Here is a 23,897-nt window from a genome sequence, read left to right as displayed (position 1 = left end):
CTATAGACAGTTACCCTTTCACACGATTGGACCGTTCAGGTCCGCCTGTCAGTTTTAACGGTGGACCTGAACGGGCGATCCATGTTAGTCTATGGTGCGTCGGATGTCAGCGGAGACATGTCCGCTGACATCTGACCCCGTCCGATTCGCTAAAAGCAGACGGATGGCCCTACGTAGGGCTGGGAGATTTTCTTAAAAAAAAATCTTCGATTCTCTTAAAAAAAACTCGATTCACGATTCGAATCGAGTTTTTTGTTTTCTTTGGAAACCGCGCCGGTCCTGAGGCGCTGCGGGCATGAGCTTTTAGGCGAGGCCTCGGCTTCGGCCTAGTCTGCGGCATTCGGCGTTGCGGACTAGGCCGAAGCCGTGGTCTCACCTAAAAACTCCTTGCCCGCAGCTCTTCAGGCCAGGCTCGGTGTCAGCGCCGGTCCGGAGGCGCTGCGGGCATGAGTTTTTAGGCGAGGCCGCGGCTTCGGCCTAGTCCGCGGCGTCCAGCCGTAGCCGCGGACTAGGCCGAAGCCGCGGCCTCGCCTAAAAATGGAGATCATTGCAATACTTTGATCTTACAGACGCAATTTTTTGGGAAAAAATACACTTTTTTTGAATAAAAAAATAGAAAAACAGTAAAGTTAGCCCAATTTTTTTTCTATATTGTGAAAGATAATGTTACACTGAGTAAATTGATACCCAACATGTCATGCTTTAAAATTGTGCCTGCTTGAGGAATGGTTGACAATCTTTGGTTTAAGAATTTCTACAGGTTACCAGTTTTGAGGTACAGAGGAGATCTAATGCTAGAATTATTGCTCTCACTCTTAATGACTGCGGGGATACCTCACATGTGTGGTTTGAACACGTTTACATATGTGGGCGTGACTTGTGTATGCGTTCGCTTCTGTGCGCGAGCACACAGGGACGGGGCTAGGGTTGCCACCTCATCCCTTTTTAACCGCTTCAGCCCCGGAAGATTTTACCCCCTTCCTGACCAGAGCGTTTTTTGCGATTCGGCACTGCGTCGCTTTAACTGACGGTTGTGCGACGTGGCACCCAAACAAAATTGACGTCCTTTTTTTCCCACAAATAGAGCTTTCTTTTGGTGGTATTTGATCGCCTCTGTGATTTTTATTTTTTGCGCTATAAACAATATAAGAGCGACAATTTTGAAAAAAACGCATAATTTTTTACATTTTGCTATAATAAATATCCCCCAAAAATATATTAAAAAAACATTTTTTTTCCTCAGTTTAGGCCGATCGTATTCTTCTACATGGTTTTGGTAAAAAAAAAATCGCAATAAGCGTTGATTGATTGGTTTACGCAAAAGTTATAGCATTTACTAAATAGGGGATAGTTTTATAGCATTTATATTAAAAAAATAATTTTTTACTAGTAATAGCGGCGATCAGCGATTTTTATTGTGACTGCGACGTTATGGTGGACATGTCGGACATTTTTGACACATTTTTGGGACCATTGTTATTTATACAGCGATCAGTGCGATTAAAAATCTATTGATTACTGTGTAAATGACACTGGCAGTGAAGGGGTTCACCAGTAGGGGGCGGGGAGGGGTTAAGTGTGTCCTAGGGGCGTGATTACTAACTGTCAGGGGGATGGGCTGTGTGTGTGACATCACTGATCTCTGCTCCTAATGACAGGGAGCAGAGATCGAGTGACACTTGTCACTAGGCAGAATGGGGAGATGCTGTTTACATCAGCATCTCCCCGTTCGTCCTCTCCGTGAGCCGATTGCGGGTATCCCCGCGGCGATCGAGTCCGCGGGACCCGCGACCCGACTCACAGAGCTCCCGGCCCGCGCGCGCGCATTTGCCCAGCCGTGCCATTCTGCCGACGTACATCGTCGTGCGCCGGTCCTTGAACCGGTTAAACCCAAACACATATGAATTACACAGGTTCTGAGGCTAATTTAATGGAGATAAGGCACCAAGTGAGTTTAATTACCGCCTTAATCAGCCATAGAACCTGTGTAATTAATATGTGTTTGGTTTTAAAGGGATGACGTGGTTTTATGGGGGCGCTTGAAATTTTTTTTTTTTTTATTATTATTATTTTTATTATTATTTATTTGACTTTATTTTTACACTGTTCTTATAAAATAAAAAATAAAAAAATGTGATCACTTTTATTACTATTATAAGGAATGTCAACACTGTAATAGAAATAAGCAGGACAGGCCTCTTTTAATAAGGTCAAAAAAACCTCAGATCTAACATTTATTTTTAAAAGCAAAAAATAAAAATAAAGTTGTCTCTTTAAGACCATCCACCACACATATACTGTGGCAGGGTGGCTTAATTGCGTGAAACGATGTATCTGTATGTCGTTTCATGCAATAGATACTGTGGGCACGCGGTGGTGCCTGCACAGAGAGGCAGAACTGGGATCTACCTATGTAAACAAGGTGGATCCCTCTTCTGACAGGGGACAACATGGAGATCTGCTAGTGATCAGGAACAGCGATCTCTGAGTTGTCCCAGTGAGCCCATCCCCCACATGGTTAGCACACACCCAGGGAACACAGTTAACCCCTTGATCGCCCCCTAGTGTTAACCCCTTCCCTGCCAGTGTCATTTATACTTTGATCAGTGCATTTTTTTTTGTAGCAAGGACCACTGTAATAATGTCACTGGCCCCCAAAAAGTGTCAGTTGGGGTCAGATTTGTCCACCGCAATGTCACAGTCCTGCTAAAGATTGCAAATCGCCTCCATTACCAGTAAAAAAGTCTATAAAACAATCCCCTATTTTGTTGACGTTATAACCTTTGCACAAACCAAACAATACACATATATTGCAATTTTTTTTTACCAAAAAATAGGTAGCAGAATACATATTGGCCTGAACTGATGAATACATTTTGTTGATATATATATATATATATATATATATATATATATATATATATATATATATATATTAATTATTATTATTATTATAGTTTTATTTTTATTTTTTTTGGATATGTATTATAGCAGAAAGTAAAATATATTGTTTAGATAAGCACCTGAACAACCACAACATACAGGGATATACAATGTAAGGTTTAATGTACACTGGACGTTTTTACAACCTCTCCTGAACGATTGAGGCTTCATATACATGGTCGTTTCTCAACCTATTCTGAACGCTGGAACATCACAGCTAGTAATCCACGTTTAAAAATCTCTGTTTAGCAGCGTTTACAAGCTGCGTTTGCATTCAGGAGCGTTTAAAGATAACCTCAGAAGACCCTCCCAAATGATTATAAAGCACTAAAAACAAGTACCTATTTTACTCCCCTTAATCGAACTGTATTGATTGGTGGTTATATGTTATGTTGTCCCTGTCTATTGTCCATCGGAGTGTTATAGATAAGAAAGGGAAGAATAGTGCTGTTCACAGGTATATGTAGTAAATCTGCTAGATAAAGTAGTTTAGAGGCAAGAGGGTATAGGCATACGTAGAGAAGAGAGAAGACTGGCCAGTCATTATGGGCATTAAATTAAGTAAGGGAATGAAGGGTAAGAGACCCTCAAAAATGCCCAGCGCAAGAGGAGCGCTATATATGAACCAAAGGTGCGGTTCCGCCTATACTGAGCCCCTAGATTAATGGTTAGAGTGGACAGGGATCCACAATGGGTAACTGGGTTACCAAGGTCCACAGGGACTAAGAATCATGCAGAGTAAACAGCTAGAGAAACAGCTATCTATGTGAGCAGGATGGATCAAGGGTGACATTAACACTAGACAGAAAGGGACATTTTCATGTTAAGTTGTGGGATGAATTTGGGGTCAGGCACTACAACTATTAGAGTCAGAAACAGAGAAATGAGAGGTAAAACAGAATACTTTATATGTTGTCAGAGAGAGAAGATGGGATGAGTACTCTGGCTGACCGTCTGATCATAGAAGCTAGATATAAAAGATATTGCTTTTGCTGAGGCTCCAAAGACGTAGAAAATTGCGTGAGAGGACCAGAGTTCGTCGCTACTGGACACATCCATTGATGACTCAACGCATTTCTAATATGTATGTTCAGCTGTGTAATTACCCAGAGTATTTTTTTACTTTTACACGCATGTCAATTGCTACCTTTGATGTTCTCTTGGAAAAGGTTAGACCCCGTCTAGTCTAGAAATGCAAACAGCCAGACATTAGGGTCTCTAGCTCAATGTGGGGGTCATCAGGTTACATTTTCAATGGTTGACGGGGGAGTGAAATTCCTATTCAAGTTCACCATCAAGTAATGCAAGTCATGTATTGTACAGCATAATTGGTTGATGAGGGGAATATCACATGGTATATCAAGCTTGCATACAGTGATAATTGAGTTTTTGGTGTGTTTTTAGCATTTTCCAGAGCCCACCCAGGTGCATTACAACAGCAAATGAACAATCAGGAAACGGGTTTTGAGACCTGTCACCCACTTGGCTGAAAGCATAGGTGATCCTATTGGACGCCTAGGAGGAGGGGAGGTGACGTACGCTGCCGATGCCCAATCCAGCTGCCCGATACCTGCCACCTAGATGAATTAGGACAGTGGGCGGGGGCTGGGGGGTTTGAGGTGCTGCCGGCAGCTTTGATGTTCATTGTGTTAAAACTATGGCAGGGCGAGGTGACTTCAGTTGTAATGCCCTGTGTTATATATTAAGAATAACTTTCCTGGGGAAAAATACTGGCACATAAAAAATAATAATAATATATAGCTATATATAGATATATATATAGATATATATATATATAGATATAAATATAGATATAGATATAGATATATATATATATATATATATATATATATATATATATATATATATATATATATATATATATATATATATATATATATATATATACAGTGTGTGTGTATATGTATATATATATATATAGTGTATACAATTGCAACTTAAGTCATATTGTAATTGACTGTTACTAAAAATGACCTTTCCTTTGCTTTATGGGTAAGGAGGTGTTCTGTATGCACTGTGGTGTCACTTTTCTATGGAACATGTCAGGGGCTAAGGTATCAGTATCCATTAACATCCATTCAGATGTGATGTCAAATCCTAATGTTAGACCAGAAGTGATCTCATGACGCATGTTATGCGATAGGCAAGCATGGTGAGCCAAGCCAACCTGGCTTTATACAGTGTTGGGATGTGTTAGCTACAGATGGGCACATATTTTAATCATGAAGATAATTAGATACTGGATAATGTTGGATTATTTCCAGATACAGATAAGGGTCCCCAATCCCTAATATTAAATCGCAAATAGAAACTTTGGGAGGGAGCCTAGGCTGCCTCATAAGAGATGGGATTTTTATAGTGAACCAATTTTATTTATAATAAGGCAAGCACAAACTCAAAAAATGATAAAAATTACATTTTATTGATTACAAAACACGTAATATCTAATATAATAAAATCATGAGCTACAAAGAGTACATTAGAGATATTGTAGCTCATGATTTTATTATATTAGATATTACGTGATTTGTAATCAATAGAATATAATTTTTATCATTTTTTGAGTTTGTGCTTGCCTTATTATACAGATAAAATGGTCCACTATAAAAATCCCATCTCTTATGAGGCAGCCTAGGCTCCCTCCCAAAGTTTCTATTTGCGATTTAATCATGAAGAGTAGAAAAATGGTACAGCATTCCCCTATAACTTCTACAGTAAACTGCCACACTGCAAACACTCTATATGTGAGGCACTATACATCACTGAACAGGAGAAGTAAATCATACATATGCACAACAAAATCAGCCAATGCAATAAAACATAACACCACTGTGATTCTAATGTCAGTGATAAACAATAATGTACACATCCACTGGTGTTATATGCACTGTTAAAACATCAAAAACAAAGTCCAGATGTGAAAAAACAATTCTGTGAATTCCGTGCAGAGTTTGCCAAACACCTCCAGTGCCCTCCGCCTTCCAAATTAAGTGTTCACCTCAATTTTTGACAACTTGCACCTTCCTCATTAAAAATCCTCTGGTGAGCAGATAGATCCTTATTTAATGTGTCCCATGACAATCCTTAGCGGTGATGCTCATAAAGGAATCAGAAAAACTGACATAGAGCTGAACAGTTTAAAAACACTTTAATAAAAAGCATAAAAAAGACCTTGAGCCCAGTGACTTAGAGCTGCTAAGACATAGTGAATCACTGCCAAAACCAGTTATCTGCTTATATAAAGACCTATTTCAGGAAATGACCCTCCTGTTGGGGCCTTGCAGGAGAGCTTGGGAGGCTGTAGCTCCAGGGCTGGACAGAGACGATTGGGACGAAATGTGGGGGACTGCATTTCAGTACCTAGTATCCAGCAGAGACAGATTGATCCATTACAAATTCTTTCATAGAGTCTACCCCTAACACCAGCTAGATTGGCGAGAATGTTTGGGAATCAACACTCCCAGTGCTGGAGATGTGCTGCACCCTTAGCTAATTTAATGTATATCTTTTGAGAGTGCACACCAATTAATCAGTATCAGGTCAGTCACTTCCATATCTGTCCCCATATCCATCAAGGTCTTTTGCATCTGGTGGAGCCACAGGCCACTACCAGGGCTATACGGACACCCCTTACCTTGCTACTATTCTATGCTAAAAAGCGCATTATCCTATCACGGAAGAGCTCTGTGGCACCAACTGTGGGGTCTTGGAAAGCATTGGTCAACAAGGCAGTACCCTTTTACAAAGCCACTTACTTGAACAGGGGGGCTCTGACCAAGTTCGAGAAGGTTTGGGGGGGCGTGGATGGATACGGCATCTGATTAATAACAGTTGGTACAGAACAGGGACCCTGTGTAGGTATTATAGCACAGAGAGGTGAATGTTTTGAGGGACTAGAGGACTAGTGAGTAGTTAAGGAGGTGTATACAGCGCATCTGGGGGATGGGAAATTCACCTTTCAATTGGACCCTGTATCTTTGGGGCGGGGGGGGGGTGAGAGGGTAAGGAGCATAATCATGACACTGAAGGTATCCGATAAAATGCATGAGGAGCCGCGGAACTGTACCCCTGTGTCAAGATACACCACCTCCGGCTGGAGGTTGGAATGAGTGTGTACCTGTCTGGGCAAAGTTAGGGGGGTTGTATCACAAGTTTATGTGATAGCTTTTATGTTGTATTGTTTATGTAATGTGTGCCGGCAATTTCACGACCAGTTGTTGCCACACTGTGTGGCCTGTTATTGTATGTATTGTATGTATTGTATAAAACAAAATAAAAAATAATTAAAAAAAAAAAAAACATAAAAAAGTAACAACTCACATTTTACCGTGCACTGGCTCTAGTGCACTCCGCCTGCACGCATAGCGAATTAGGGGTGTGCAGCCCTCTTAAGGATCACTTAAATGTTGTAACAGCAACCAGCAAATAGGGTACAATCTTCCCGTGTGTGTGCCGATTTCACCAGGTCCTGCCCCGACATGTTTCATCACACGTCATGTGACTTTATCAAGGAGTATCCGGAGCCACTTACATACTGTCCGGAGCCACTTATAACTGTGACAGCGGTCTGAAGACTTGAAGATGCTGACAGCATCTGCAACAAAGAGTGGAATAAGGCCTGGCCAGTCCACACCCAGAGGGGAAGCCTGCATGTATCTAGGTAGACATAGTCCCTGCACTGTCCCTACTCCTGCAGGACCTTTCCCTACCTCTGAGTACTGTCCCTGCCAGACAGTAAACCTGTCCCTACACTAGTCAGTCACATAAAGTGCACCAAACCCAGGAGCCAGGGTCTGAAATAGACTCTGTCTGACCCAAGATGGCCACTGGAGTCACATGAGGAGCCAGTGTCCAATTGGAAAGCTGTCTCCTTGTGACTGCAGGAAGTCATAGAGGAACCAACTTCCTCACAGCTTCCTTCCCCTACTGCATTGCTGCAGGGGTTGATGAGCGCCACCTGCAGCGTGGAGTACAGACTGCACCTGCTTACACTCAGTTAAACTTCTCTGCTGACCAGTATTGCAGAGCAATAGTAAACAATATAGTGAATTAACTGTGTTTTATAGTGGTTTGCCTGGAGTTCCACTTTAAGAATAGTCTGCCTAAAATGTAGCTTACTTATAACCACTACAGCCAGTTCTGTGCAGCAAATGTACTTTATACAGTAGTGATTATGAATGAAAGTTGATGGTGTTTGGCTGCTTCTCTTCGCCATGTTGTAGCCGAGCTGCAGATGTTTGATATGTACGGTATACATTTTTGCATTCTCACAAAGCTGCACATCTGAATAATGAGTTTGTCTGTCTTAAATGTTTCAATGTGTTTTGAACAGAAGTTTCAGAAGCCGGCACGAGAGATCTGTTTTGGGTGTCAGAAGACGGTTTACCCCATGGAGCGGCTCTCCACCAACCAACAAGTGTATCATAACGGCTGCTTTCACTGTCATCGCTGTTCTGCCAAGCTCAGGTACCCACCTCTGTGATGGAGGTCACTGCTGCTGACTTGTTTTGTTAAGCTGACCATACACTGATAAAAAATAACAGATTCCATCATCCACAGATGGAGGATGGACAGATTTCCCATTGGCGAGTATTGTATTTGACAACTGGCCTTGCATGCTGTCAAAATGGCTGTACAACAACTGCAGCTAATTGGATACAACCACTTTTCAACCGATAATTTTCTGCCTGGCTACTTTGATTTTCCCAATAGAGAGATGTTGGGACGGAGGCAGATGAGAAAACTTCAGTGTATGGTAAACTTTACACGCAGCCAAATATAAAATATACAAAACACGTTAGATTTGCTTATCATTCAGATTATTTTATGAATAGTTAGAAGAAATACATAAATATTAGGTACACAATGGGGTTTATTTACTAAAGCTGGAGAGTTCAAAATCAGGCTCACTTCTGCATAGAAACCAATCAGCTTCCAGGTTTTATTGCCAAAGCTTAATTGAGCAAGCTGAGGTTAGAAGCTGATTGGTTTCTATGCAAAAGTGAGCCTGGTTTTGCACTTTCCAGCTTTAGTAAATAAACCCCTCAAGGACCACAACATCTGCTTTGCCAAATTTACGCATTAAAGGGAGTCTGTCTAAGTATTTTTGGCTGCCATTACTGACTTCTCTCAGAAAAGCTAGTTCCCTGGATGTCATTCTGATATTGACTTGTCAGGGCTGTCAGTCACTGACCTGAAACAAGCAGAGAGAATTCATTCTGATACCTTTCTGATACAGTTTTGCCCTTGGTTCACACCCATGCGTTTTTTAATGTGTTTTGCAAATACAGTCCTTTTAACATGGTTCCTATGGATCTAGTTCACATCTGTGCATTTTGAGCTGGAGCGTTTTTTAATTTTTTTTAGGAGAGTGTCAGGGACTTTTTTTTCCGCAGTAGATTGCATTTTCCGTGTAATAGACTTTAATGAACCTGCACCAAAAAAGTGTTGTATTTTTAATGTGTTTTGCAAAAGTATGACAGCTCTGTTTATGTAGTGCGACTTTGATGCAACTTTATACGCTCTGGGACTCAAGTAGCATCAAAGTCGCAAAGACCGGTGACATGAAACAGTTTTCCACAACCTAACCTTAGCAGCAGAGTTTGGCTCTTCCTCACCCAGCTTTAAGCCTCCTACACAGCTGTTTGTTTCAGTTAATGACTTTGTTTCAACCTACATATGAAATTGATGATCAATAGCACCTGCTTGGTATAATTCGTTAATCATACTCCTGACTTTGTGCAAGTGTACAAAACAAGCAAGTATAAGAATTGATGCTGGTTTAAAGCCAAAGGGTAGTCACACCAAATATTGATTTGATTTAGATTTTTCTTCTGTTTGCTCATTTTAAATTTTGTAAATTGATAAAAAATAAACAATTAAAACATTTATTTTTGAAAGTGTTCTTTATAGCATTTCTTAACACCTTCCTAAAACTTTTGCACAGGACTGTGCATTCAATACATTGGGGGGAATTAACAAAGAAAGGTGCAAAGCACAACCTTGGCTCTGAAGAAACCAGCGTTCATTGGCTGGTGAAACGCGTCAGCAGCGTGACGTCAGCACGTCACAGGGAACCGTGCGCTCGCTGATCTGAGTTGGCTGTCAGCACGGAACAAACAGCTGATGGCTGTCTTCCTTCTTGGACACACGTGGAACTATACGGAGGCAGCAACTACACAGTGAGGGATCACCTTCTCCGGCTGAACACACTTGCTGGCCAATGCGGAACAGCATCCACGGCCACAGCATCTGAGGGGTAATGTAATGTTATCAGTGGACGACGCACTTTGTACCTTGGTGAGAGTACTGATATCCCCTCTAGTACCTGAATTGATACGTCCCAATTCAACATAGCAATCCCCCTGTTGATATCTGCTTGAGTAGATATCTGCTGCCTCTGCATCTGTTATAAATATTGGCTGATTATGAACTCTCTAGCCATGCTGCTTGGTTCATGTGCTGCTTTATTTGATCACTAACGTATGATTAGCGTCTGTGCCTCTGCCATGGTATGCCCCCGCTATACTGCTATTTTGTAATACAGGATCAGCACACTCAGATCCTCCACCCGCATATCCAGTATACCACACACTTGGTCTGTGTTTGCTGAACTTTACTTTTGGGACCCTCTCTACAGGAACACTCTGCCCATCAAGTACGGGTTCCCATCTGCAATCCACAAGCAACCAATCAGTTCACTTATAGTTTATAGTGTATGGAAGTGGTGAATATCTGGTGTATATGTGTGGGTTGTGTAGCCGCGGCTCCCTATGCTTTTAAACCCTTTGACAACGTTGTCTTAGTTTTAATTGGTCTGTGTCAATCATCTATCTTTGCTCTTCTTTTTGATTTAATTTGTTGTGTTTTTTTTGTACTAATAAAGCCTGTTTGTATTTATCCAAGTGTTCTGCTTTGACCCTCCTTAAGAGAACTCTATTCTCTTGGTTTTTCCCAAAGCACAATGCTCTTCTAATATATAGCTGGGAGGATTGGGACCTAGGGAGGACAGCTCTGAGAGCGGGGGACCTAGGGAGGTAAGTGTCAGGGCTGGGCTCAGCCCTTCCTTCTCTGAGCTGGCCGCTCAACTGTCAGCTAATTGCCAGCTCCTTTCTCTCCACTGTGACTCAGCTGTTGATGATCTGCTCGTCAGTCCTGCCTACTTAAAGCCGTCCAGCTCACTTCATCTCTGCCTTCGCCTTTGGTCACATCTCAGAGTCTTTCTCCTGCATTCCTGTTGAAGACTTGCTCGGCTGACATCCCTTATGGCTCCTGATCCTGCTTGGTGTACTACTACGTTGATCTCTGGCTCTCTGACATTGGCATTGGCTGACTACCCAGTCTGGTTACTGAACTCTGGCTATGTATTGACTATGCTTACTCTGTTTACCTTATTATTATATTTAAACAAGTGTGATCAACTGTACTTCTGTCTCGGTCTGATTCATGGTTTCTGACAGACAGCTCGGAGAGCGGGGGACCTAGGGAGGACAGCTCGGAGAGCGGGGGACCTAGGGAGGACAGCTCGGAGAGCGGGGGAACTAGGGAGGACAGCCCGGAGGGCAGGGGACATAGGGAGGACATCGGGGGACATAGGGATGACAGCTTGAAGAGCGGGGGACCTAGGGAGGACATCGGGGGACATAGGGATGGCAGCTCAGAGAGCGGGGGACCTAGGGAGGACATCGGGGGACATAGGGATGACAGCTCAGAGAGCGGGGGACCTAGGGAGGACAGTGGGGGGACATAGGGATGACAGCTCAGAGAGCGGGGGACCTAGGGAGGACAGCTTGGGAAAGTAGAACCCGGAGAGAACAACCCAGAAAGGACAGCCCAGAGGGATAGGGACCCGGAGAGACAAGCCTTGATGAAGGAAACAGAGAGGATTTAAATGAACTTCACATGCAATTCTATTGGATTTAGTCGTAGTCAATTTTAATGATTCTGATAGGATTAGTTCTAAAAGTGCAAGGCATCACCAGCCAAAATGGCAACCAGAACAAACACTTCCTGCAAGGTAAAATGCAGCAATTTATTGTGCAGGAAATGTGGATCAGCCCTTACATGTGGTCAGTTGGAGAGATGCACCCTTTGATCCGGTGGCTAGTAGGAGAAATGTACCCTTACATTGGTGTCTGTGGGGGAAATGCACCCTTATGCCCCGTACACACGAGCGGAATTTCCGTCGGAAAAATCTTGGATGGTTTTTCCGATGGAATTCCGCTCAAACTTGTCTTGTATACACACGGTCACACAAAAGTTCTCTGAACTTTCGACCATCAAGAACGCTGTGATGTACAACACTACGACGAGCCGAGAAAATGAAGTTCAGTGCTTCCGAGCATGCGTCGAATTGTTTACAGACGATCGCATTTTCGGATAGGAAATTTTCCTGACCGAAAAATAGAGAACATGCTCTCAATCTTTTGCTGGCTGGAATTCCGCCAGCAAAAGACCGATGGAGCATACACTCGGTCGCATTTTCCGACAAAAGGCTCTCATCTGAGTTTTGCTGGCGGCAATTCCGATCGTGTGTATGAGGCATTACTCTTTACATGAAACAGGTAAAAAAAAAAATGCTACTAGTGACTTGAATACTGATAACAAACTTTTTGTTCTCTAGCTTTAAATCAACAACCCAACATTTCTAACCTTTGCAATCAGTTCTGAAAATCTTCATGTGGTTAAGCATTGTACTGACCCTTACATGATCCTCTAACATAGCTCAGCTTTGATTTGCAAAAAAAAATAAAAATCCCATCAGTAATCTGCTGACTACAGTCCTCTGTGCTAAAAATTCCAGCAGAGCTGAGGCCCTTCTTCTAAGTTTCACAGTAAGTTTGATTTTTTTTTCAGCTAAAAAAAAAAGAATGCTAAAATGTTCTAGGCTTTCTCAGTGTCTGCACGTTTGTCATTTGCATTACGTGGCAGAAGAGGCAGTATGCTCGCTCACTGTCAGCAGCTGAAAATTAACTCCATCATGCTGCAATTATTAATTCAATGAAAGCCGCTGAAGTAAGATTATTCATTAGGTAAGGTGAGTTTATGTCAAATCGACAGATTTTCTGGTGTTTATTTGTAGTATGCTCTAGTACTGGAAGTTTAAAATGAGATGTGTACATTTTGCCTGTATAGTTTTTTATTTTATTTTAACTAGAATATAATCTTTTTTAGGGCTTTTTTTTTTCACCATTGCATTTAGTTGAAGTGTTTGTGCTAAAGTTACAAAATGCATTATATCTCTGAGGAATTAGGTTTTGGAATTACTAAAGGCAAAACGACTGTTCACTTTGCAGGGAAAGTTGAACTTTTGCAAAGAAATTTTCTTCAGAGTTTAGTGAATGAGGTGAAGCCCTGCTGACTTTCATCATCCAAGCATGTGCAAAAATGCTTTTTTTATTTATTTTCCTTGCACATAATTGGGTATTTTTTGCAAAGTGAAATTTCACCACATTCACTAAGCTCTGGGGAAAAAAACCCTTTACAAAGTGAAACTTCCCTTGCAAATTGAGCAGCCATTAGTAAAGCAACCTCTTACGCAGGCCATACATTAACCAATTTTTCTTTCTTTTTACAACGAGTTGAAGGAAAGAAAATTACTTCATTCTCCCATCAACACATTAGTGTTCATGGGGGAATCCCTTCCACGGAGCGCTGGCTTCCCAGCCCAATGATCACTGCTGGTGGAATCGAATGAAAAAAAATCCCGACAGGCTGGTTGTAGTGAAGGTGATCACGTTAGTCTATTATTTGACTCTGGGTCTCAGGAGAGCAAAAGTTAGTGCACTCCTGCGACCCAGAAGAGAAGAATGGCCAAAAAAAGCTTTGGCCATACATCTCTTTTCTCATTGAATGACTTTATGGAGGTTGTCAAGGAAAAAAAATCATAACAACTGTTAAAGGATAAGTCCACCTTTTGTAACATGTTACATGTTATACCCTTTTTCAGGTACAAGGTACGAGCAGACAACTTACACTGATAATCTGCAGGAGCCTTGTTTTGTACCCACGATCTGCTGATCACAGGTGCAATGCCTTTCAGGCTTCTAGTAAAAAAAAAAAAAAATTTTTTTAACCACTTTCCACCCGCCATATAGCAGAATCACAGCCAGAAAGTGGTTGTATTATCCCGACTGGGCGTCATATGACATCCAGCAGGATAAGCCGCTAGCGCGCACCCATGGGGGGGTGCGCAGAGCGGCGATCGGTGGTGTGGTGTGTCACTCTGAGGTATGAGGTAGGCTCCTTACCATGTGATCAGCTGTGTCCCTTCACAGCTGATCACATGGTAACCAGGAAGTGCCGTTTATTGGCTTTTCCTCTACTCTCGCTGCCAAGGCGCAAGGAGAGGAGAGCCGACCCGACCGGTGGCTCTCCTGACAGGGGGGCCTGCGCTGAAAATCGAGGATGCCCAACAGGGATGCCCACTAGAGCCCATCAGGCATGCCAATCTGCCTCCTAATCAGTGCCACCTATGAGTGCCCATCAGTGCCGCCTATGAGTGCCCATCAGTGCTGCTTATTAGTGCCACTTATCAGTACCCATCAGTGCTGCATATAAGTGCCTCATTATCAGTGCAGCCTCATCAGTGCTCATCAGTAAAGGAGAAAACTTACTTACAAAGATTTATAACAGAAACAAAGAAACTTTTTTATTTGTAGCGCAAAAAAAATAAAAACCCCAGTGGTGATTAAATACCACCAAAAGAAAGCTTTATTTTGTGGGAAAACAATGATAAAAATTTTGTTTGGGTACAGTGTTGCATGACCGCGCAATTGTCATTCATAATGTAACAGTACTGAAACCTGAAAATTGGCCTGGGCAGGAAGGGAGTGAAAGAGCCCTGTATTGAAGTGGTTAACAAAGGTGAACCTATCCTTTATGCTCATGCAGGGGCAATGACATCAAGAGAAGCTAAATCTGGGTAGGGAGAAGGGGGGGTAAGAAAGTAGGGGCAGGGGGGTGGAAGGGGAGAGGTTAGGGGGGTCCCCACGAATTCTGCTTCCAATCCTCGTAGGGAGCTAAAGGTAAGTTAGACTTACGGGGTTTAAAGTAGGCACTAGGCAAGGCATAATTAAGCCATATTCCCTATGTCTTTAGGTATTTGGGTTGGTAGTCATTAAGGATGCTAGACAGTTTTTCATTGTTATGAATCGGTCATACAGTCTCTGGCATCCTGTAAAGACAGAGGACTTCCAGGTCTTGGCTATCGTTTGTTTTGCCACCAGGAAAAAGTTTTCAGCCAGTTGTTGTTGATAGACATAGAGGCCTGAAATTGGGCAATAAAGCAGAGCAAACTTAGCATCGCTGGGGGTGACTAGATGGAACAAGGTTTGGAGAAGTATAAAAATTCTGAACCAGAAAACAAATAGTTTTGGGCAGGATCACCATGAGGGTAGTATATCGCCTTGTTAACTGCGGCCTCGAAAACATCAATCGGTATAGTTGGGATTAGCTAGAGGAATCCGCGCCCAGACCCAGTACCACCAAAAGAGAACTTTATAGGCTGATTCCAAAGTGGTCGTATTAAAAGAGCACTTTGCTACCTTAGACCAGACCATATTCTGAATCTCCAGATCAATGGGAGTTGCCGGGTTGCGCATCCAATTTGTGATATGATAGGTATTCTAGAGGGCCTTGATTGTTGAGTGTGGCATAAAGGGTAGAAATTAGCCAGAGCAATCCCACGGTGTGTAGGCAGATATGCTCAAATACTGTCTTATTATATGGAAATGCAGACAATTTATGTAGGGGTAGAATCCAGTGGCAAAGTTGTAAATACTGGTAATTTTCAGTTGCAGGAGCTTCATGACATTCCTGTAGGGTGGGCAAGGTGGGGAATGAGCCAGTCCACCATAAAAATGAACTTGCCTGGTCTCGTCCTGGAGGGAAGAGCGGGTTATTAAGAATGGCCAGCAGGGAGAAGAAGGGACATCAACTTGCTAGAATAACATACAAAGTTTCATAACTTCAGAGCTTGTTGCATCAAAGGGCTCAAGGAGATCGACCTTTTTTAGGTAGTCAGGGCAAGGCCCGAGATTGGGGTAGAATCCCAATTTGGAATCTCAAGAAGTACATAGTTGAACATTGGCGGTACCATGCAAAAGGGGCAATTGGGAGATTTGGGCAGCCTGATAATATTTAGTCATCTTCGGGACACCCAGGCTTCCCTGCAATCTATGGGTGAATGTGGTTTGAGCTGCCCTAAGTCACTTGTAGTCCACATCCACCATTTTATTCTCGGGCCTCTGCCTAAATCTATCTATCTATCTATCTATCTATCTATCTATCTATCTATCTATCTATCTATCTATCTATCTATCTATCTATCTATCTATCTATCTATCTATCTATCTATCTATCTATCTATCTATCTATATATAAGAGAAGTGTCAGAATGGGCCTTGGGGGGGGGAGTGGTTAAGCCACACTGTATTTTCGTGCTTAGAAAACCAACACCTTCGCCTGACACCAGATGCAGCTTCCTACGTCTCCTGCCACCAGACGCGGATTGTCACTTGCCACGTCGCCTACCCCCAGATGCGGATTGTCACTTGCCACATAACCTGCCACCAGATGCAGCTTGACACTTGTCACGTCACCTCCCACCAAATGCGGATTGTCACCTCACCTGCCACCAAATTCGAATTGTCACTTGCCACGTTGCCTGCCACCCAGTGTGGATTATACCTTGCCACATCACCTGCCACCAGATGCAGCTTGTCACGTTACCTGCTACCAGATGCGGATTGTCACTTTCCACATCACCTGCCACCAGATGCGGATTTTCACTTGCCACATCTCCTGCCACCAGATGCGGCTTGTCACTTGCCACATCACCTGCCACTGGATGCAGCTTGTCACTTGTCATGTCACCTGCCACCAGATACAGATTGTTACTATCCTTCCACCAGCTAAAGCTTCCCACTGTTTCCTGCCACCAAAAAATACCAGATGCAGCTTGTCACTTTTTAAATGTAAAGACAATTTGGTGGCAGGCAACGGTGACAGCAGAGATAGAGGCTTCTGGCAGTTTCTCCCTAGCTTTTCAGCGTCTGAGAGAGTAAGGGTGGGCAGTGAGAGATTATGTAATCTCTTTGCAAAGCAGCCTTCGTGGCTTGGCTGCAGACCCCGCACTACAGTATAACCGCGCAGCTTAGTAGATATACGTAGTGAAATGTAATGAGGTCCTCGCGTTAGGGGAACTAAAATGGTTGAATGGCCGATGACCCACTAACTGGCACTCAAAAGATTACAGCAAGTTAAACTGAACTATAACATGTGCAAATTCAGTCTCTACAAGAGCAGCAACTAACTCAAAAGAATAATAGGGTCCTTGCTTGCAACTTATGCATACAGTCCTAAAAGCAGGTGGGTGTATGCGTTTCCAGTGTAAGAGCACCCCCGATAGTGCAAATTACCTGGCGCGAAATAGTTAACGCTGGCCAGCTTTTGGTGGGGCCCTTCTGTGGGTGGTGCACTGCCCCTTTTAAGAGGCCCCTTTTTCCCCTAAGACCTGGGTATTGTTTTAGGGTTTCTCTGAGGTGAGAAAGTTGAGGAAGATTGGTTTTGATAATGACCCTATTGCTTGTCTAATGTGCATTTAAACAAAATTTGAGATTGTGTTTAGCTTTAGTTGTGACAGTCAGGCTTTTTAGGGATAAACTCCCGAACAGTTGCAAGCATGAGATTGACTTGTCAATTGCAGATTTTTACTTGCAGTTCTTTAGCAAGTCATGAGTCAGGTGAAAATGCATGGGCACAGTGGACAGGTAGTCAGGGTGAGCAGAGGTGAATATCCCACTGTCAAACATTCTATGTGGGAGATGTGTTCTGTAAGTCAAAGTCAGCCATTTTACCTCTGGGTCTTGCACCACTCTGGCTTGCCAGCAAGGAGTGCAGACAAGTTGCTGCTTAGTAATTATCAAAAGTGTATTTATACAACTACAAAAAAGGTTTAGTGTACAGAAAACATGAACATTACACCCACTCCCTTTAAAAAAAAAGCTGAAAACAAACTCAGTTAAACTTGTGTATGGCAGTTATTTCATCAAATTTACCGTTCTTGCTCCTGTTCTAACTCCCAGCATAGGGAATGAATTTGCAGCATTTATCGTGATTATTTAGAAAATCCTATTCACATGATTGCTTGCAATCAATGCTTAATCAACAAACAATGAAGGATTAATAAAACATGCTTTTTAATCGGAAAAACAGGTGAAATATTGTATGAAATACAGTATTTGAGGTCCTTTATGTATGACGTGTGCTCAGGTTGTAGCAGCGCACTCCTTGACCTATCTAATTCATTTAATCATTAAAAGAGAAAACGGCAGGCTCCCCTATGACCCAGTTTCATAGGGCCTGTAATGTTCTCTTTTTTTTTTCTACATCTGGATTATAACATTTTTGCACTGACTTTAAAATTAGTTGTAAACCCTACGGCCACTTTCACACGAAGGGTCCGATCAGGTCCTCCTGTCAGTTTTTCAGATGGACCTGATAGAATCCTCCATTCCCCCTATTTGGATGGGCGGATGTGTCCGTTTACACCCACCTACCTCCAATCCAATATGATCCACTAAAAAAACAGAAGGAGAGCTGCCCCCTCCATCTAGATGGATTGGATGGGAGGGCACTCAGTGTACACACCTGTCTCAGTGGGCAGAATGACCCTTACATTGATGGTCAGTGGACAGAATGACTCCCTTACAGATAACTAAAAGATCATTGTTGTCTGTTGTTGCCCATTGGAGGGGAGAAACTGCTCAGTCCCCAATGAACCTCTTGCGAACTGTAGGTCTCTGGTTGAGAAATGCTGGTCTATATACCCCTTTGTTTTACAAATAAACATTTAAAACATGGCAAAAAGCTCCCAGAGTTCTATGGCATGGCTAAAGCGACAGCACAGCAGGTGCTACTGGCTTTGAGGCTTCATTTGTCTGACTGAAGCGTTAGACAAGAGGTGTCAAACTTAACTTCATTCTAGGCAACATTAGCATTATGGTTGTATCAGTAAGACTATATAAATTTATCCAAGCCGTTTTTTTTCCTCAGAGAGTAGGTGCAGGAACTCAACCACGCTCCACCTTAGAGTTCATGAGTGTGCTACGTCAGGGGCGGACTGTCCATTGAGCCACTCGGGCACTGCCCGAGGGCCCTGGGCCACTAGGGGGCCCCATCAGGGTTGCCAGCCTCAGTAAAACCAGGGACAGTATGTATAAATCTGTGTTGTTTTTACATCTGTCTGTGTATACTGTGTGTACATGTATGTGTATACTGTGTGATTGTATACTGTGTGTGTGTATACTGTGTGGCCCCATAATCTCTGATTGCCTGGGGGCCCCATAATCTCTGATTGCCTGGGGGCCCCATGATTTATCAGTCCGCCCCTGTGCTACGTACATAATGCAGGGTTCAGGAGTGCACTATGCACAGAATGCAGGGTTCAGAAGTTCCCTTTTTCACAGAATGTGGAATTTAGGGGTGCCCTATGCACAAATTGTAGAGTTCAGGGGTGTACTGTGTACAGAGTGCAAAGTTTAGGGGTTCTGGCTGAAAAAAAGCCCTGGGTGCGATGGCCACATGAAATGCCCTGGTGGGTCAGAATAGGCTTGTGGGCCTTGTGTTTGACACATGTGCTTTAGACTGAACCATCCAGTAAGATATGAGATACTGTCAATGAGTCATCCACTTGTTTCTGGAAATTTCCCCTTAAACTATTGAGGTTAGTAAACATAGGCTTTTTCATCAAACAGGAGATTGCTTTATACAAAAGGAAGTATTAATGCTATATTTATATTATTATTTTATCCTTGACTATACTAAATAAAGCAACCAGTGAGCACCCTTTTTTTTACAATTATCAGTACATTGAGAGATCTTGTCCTGATTAACCTCAGGACTCAGTTTTTTTTTAACAGAACACATGATGAATGAATTGTGAAAGGGTCACAATGGAATATGCAAACAGACAGAGGGGAAAGTGTCATTTTAGTGACAGGGATTAGAAGACTGTTCAAACAAATAGAAAGTACATGTCCATGTGCTATCATTGCCAGTCACACAGACCTGACAGAAAACAACACGGTGAGTCTGTAACATACTTTTCTCTTATATATGAATCACTTCATTAAGCCTTCTTTTAAGTCCTTTACCTTGATTACCTTATTATATATCCTAAATATATGTAGTATTTAATGTTTTCACTACTTTTATCACGCTGTAGTATTTATTTGTTGGCCAAAATGTTTGCCTAAATCACCCTTACATATCATTTTTCCCCAGAGGGGAATCATTTGTAAGGTTTTAAGGACCCTGTTTAAACCAATTCATTGGAGGTCAGTGGGAACAATGCCTCTGGCTTTGGTGGTCAGTTAGAGGAATGCTCCTTACATTGGTGGCCCATGAGAAAACCCCTAAGCCAGCCATACATTTATCAAAATTCGGCCGGTTCAGTAGGGACCAGACAAATATTGATCCATGTATGGGCAGGCTGGTTGTACAGAAGTCAATCTATCAACCAGCCTATTAAAATAATTTCTCTTGATCAGCAACGTTGGCTATAGCTGACAGAGCTTATCGGTGTATTCGGATCCTGGTTCAACGTGAAAAAATGATTCGTGTATAGCCAACTTTACATTGGTAGTCAGTGGGAAGAATGTCCCTTACAGGGGTGGTCAGTGGGAAGGATGCCCCTTATGTTGGTTGTCAGTGGGGAAGAATGCAAACCTTACAGTGGTGATTAAAATGTCGCCCTTTCAGACAGGTAAAAAGATCATTGGTATCATGCTGCTGGCTCTGCCAAGTGGCATTGACCCTGGAACCATGCAGGCACCATCAGATGGGAGATCAGTCAATCAACGGTCAAGGAACAGCTGGCAACCTCTGGAGGAAACCTAGGGTTCCACAGACTCCCGGTTGAGAATGGCTGGCCTAGATGTTAGCTACAGTAGCTACAAAAAGGCAAAACTCAGTTGAATCATTAAAAATGTAAATCTATATTTCTTTAATATTCGGTCACTGAAAAATCTTTTCATGATCAGGACAAAATAATTTATACATAACTTGTAATGAAAATATACTACAAGAATGCAGATAATGAAAAACTGACAGAGGCTCTATTTCTTTTTGGTAATGCTATTATGAAAAATGAAGGACCTTCACTTTATGAAGGACCACACTCACCCCACCAAGCTCCTTTTTTAGATGCATTTCATTTAAAATTAGGCTTAATCATAAAGTTTGTTACTTGTGTTCTGTGTTACTGCAATCAACAAGGCTTCTTCAGCCTAGAGCGGCACGATTAATCATTAAAAATTGGGTTCTCGATTCAACCCCCCTCACGATTTCTATGCAGAATTTCCCGATTCATTCATGTAACAAGTGTAGAGAGTTCTCTGCTCACTCAGCTGTCAAAAGAAAAAAACCTGGCAGCTTGTCAAGGTTTTCACAACATTGTCAGATAACTATAAACATTGTAAATTTTCCTTCTTAGATCAAAGAAATGAACTTGGTTTGACATGAGGGAAGTTTAACCACTTAAAGTCTAAACCTTTTTCTGACACTTGTTTCTTACAAAGTTAAAATCATTATTATTTTTTGCTAGAAAATTACTTGGAACCCCCAAACATTAGATTTCTTTTTTTAGCAGACATCCTAGAGAATAAAATGGTGTTTGTTGCAATATTTTATGTCACACTGTATTTGTGCAGCGGTCTTTCAAATGCAATTTTTTGGGGGAAAATACACTTTAATGAATTTTCAAAAAAACTAAACTAAAGTTAGCCCGATTTTTTTTTTTTTTTTTTTGTGTAATGTGAAAGATAATGTTACGCCGCGAGAATTGTGATCTTTATTCTAAGCAAAAATATTGTGATTCTCATTTTAGCCAGAATCGTGCAGCTCTACTTCAGCCTATGCAATGTTTTCATATCAAATAGAAAAAAAGTTAAAAAAAAATACTTTTTTAGTGCAGTGGGAAAGTGTTAGAACCTCTGCCAGATTTGTATTGCTGTCAGGGATCGAACTTTGGAGGTTCTCCCCTTCTTCCTGTTCCAGTGGCATTGGTCATTGAGACAGGCAGGGAATGGAAATCTTTCAAGCAGGGACCCAGCTAGAAAAAAAAGCACCCCCTTTCCTTCCTATCCATTTTTTAAATTTTAAGGTAATTGATTTCTTTAGAGCTACTAAAGAATCATCAGTAAACTCTGTTAGTATACTATAATGACCACATGACGTTTTCAGTCACCTGGACTGACATCTGACTCCCTTTATGCCAGAGACAATTGTATTTCACAATGACCCTAGTTACACTGTTTCACAATGCTCATATAATTAGATATACCATCATTTGACTAGTAGGTGATTCTTGTCTCAGCTGTATGATTAGTCGCCAGTATCCAGAAATTGAAGACATGGTTGTCAAAATTTTTTTGGTAAATTGAAGGACTCCTTACAGAATAAACCTAATTCTTGATGCTCTTGTTGAATGTCAGTTGTATTGACAGTGATCTAATTTTGAAGTCACTGCAGCTAATCCTGTTTAAGTGACGTGCGACATAGGAACTAGCATGCAGATCAGGGGTCAGAGAGGGGCCAGGCATGGCCACCTTTTTTAGAGATTTCCCACAGTTAATAAGACTGATTTTCTTTATGCGGAATGGTTCTATACTGATCCCTGTCATCCAGTATTGTACATGCTACTGTACCTGACCTATAAAGGAGCACCTTGAGATACAGTACCTATGGCCACATGACACCCAACCCATTAAAATATTGGAGGAAAAAGCTCATGTTTTTGGATTTGCACTGAATGATAAGTTAATAACTACCCTTAAGGAGATTTATTCTAAGAGTAATACACAGGCTGCATTCATTATTAATTCCTTCTTAAATGCTAGTTTTCTGGATTTCATGGTGATCTAGTGCTTTCAAAACTACTTGTGCCATTGACCTTGACCAAGTATGCAGATTGAAGTCAGACATGAAAATATCTTTTGTTTTAAGAAGGCACTATTGATTTTGTTGATGGTGTTTTTGTTCCTTTTGGCCAACCTCACCATAACTTGTCAGGTTACACTTTTCTATTGAAAAGCTATTTCAAGTACACTATAAAATATACTGTCAATGGGTTTCTACTTTGAAGGACATCATGAGAATGGAAGAGATGTTGGCTTTAGATAATAACACCTTTGACAAATATAAGGTATTGTGGTTTGTTTGGCTCCTCTTTTCCTCCTCAGATGCCCTCGAAAACTATGCTCTCTGCTCCAACAGGACCACCCTCACATCTGCCTTGATTTAGGGCTCCAAGAAATGGTATTGTCCTGCTTCCTACCATGTTCTCAGTGGACCGATTCCCCAGCAGAATTCTCCTCCTCAACCCTCTTTCCCTTCCTCTGTTTCCCTATTCTCTTGCTTCACACTTCTCTTTTGGTTTTACTTGTGTTTTTTTATTTTGTGTATTACTCTTCTTCTTATAAGAATTTCGGAACTTAATTCCCCTTTCTATGGTATTTTCTGATGACTCTTACCAACAGACTTTTGATTGACACGGGTCTAGCTGTGGGCGATAGCCATTGAGCATACTCACTGCCTCTTTCACTATTCAATGTCATCCTTTTGTATTTTCAATGTTGTTCCAAACAAAAACATTTTCAACCTTAAAATATACTGTACATCCATTGTATATTCAATATCTTCTTTATCTATTTTATTCTTTAGACCTATATGTTACCCTTCTCGAAACAACCTAATTTATGAAACATGAAGACAAACAACACAATCCAAGCAGCAATAGATCTGACGGCTGGTGCTTTAGGTAATGAATTCTTATTGCTTCTACAATGTTTCCTGCCAATTTCAGCTGTGTCTGTGGATTGCTATTGAACATTTAGTCATAAGTATGAAAACAAGATTGGAAAATAAGTAGG

The 23,897-nt window shown here is 41.8% G+C and overlaps 1 protein-coding gene across 5 annotated transcripts in view; it reads left to right on the top strand.

The window, feature by feature from the left end:
• LOC141127088 (mitochondrial ornithine transporter 1-like) overlaps positions 1–23,897 on the top strand; it is a 67,338-nt gene that overhangs the window by 21,061 nt on the left and 22,380 nt on the right. Inside the window, exons 2-3 of one of the 5 annotated variants that reach the window (XM_073613266.1) lie at positions 8,297–8,430; positions 23,689–23,785. In XM_073613266.1, coding sequence (XP_073469367.1) covers positions 23,731–23,785 — 55 coding nt within the window. In that variant the 5' untranslated portion in view covers positions 8,297–8,430; positions 23,689–23,730. Of the gene's footprint in view, positions 1–8,296; positions 8,431–12,773; positions 12,798–12,860; positions 13,001–19,882; positions 20,053–23,688; positions 23,786–23,897 lie in introns of those variants that run through there. The other 4 variants (XM_073613269.1, XM_073613267.1, XM_073613268.1 and 1 more) reach the window with 4 other exon arrangements.

The sequence above is a fragment of the Aquarana catesbeiana genome, linkage group LG02 (genome assembly GCF_042186555.1).
Source record: "Aquarana catesbeiana isolate 2022-GZ linkage group LG02, ASM4218655v1, whole genome shotgun sequence".
Taxonomy (NCBI): Eukaryota; Metazoa; Chordata; class Amphibia; order Anura; family Ranidae; genus Aquarana; species Aquarana catesbeiana.
Note: the sequence above shows the minus strand (reverse complement) of the source record. Positions and strands in the feature narration are given on the sequence as shown.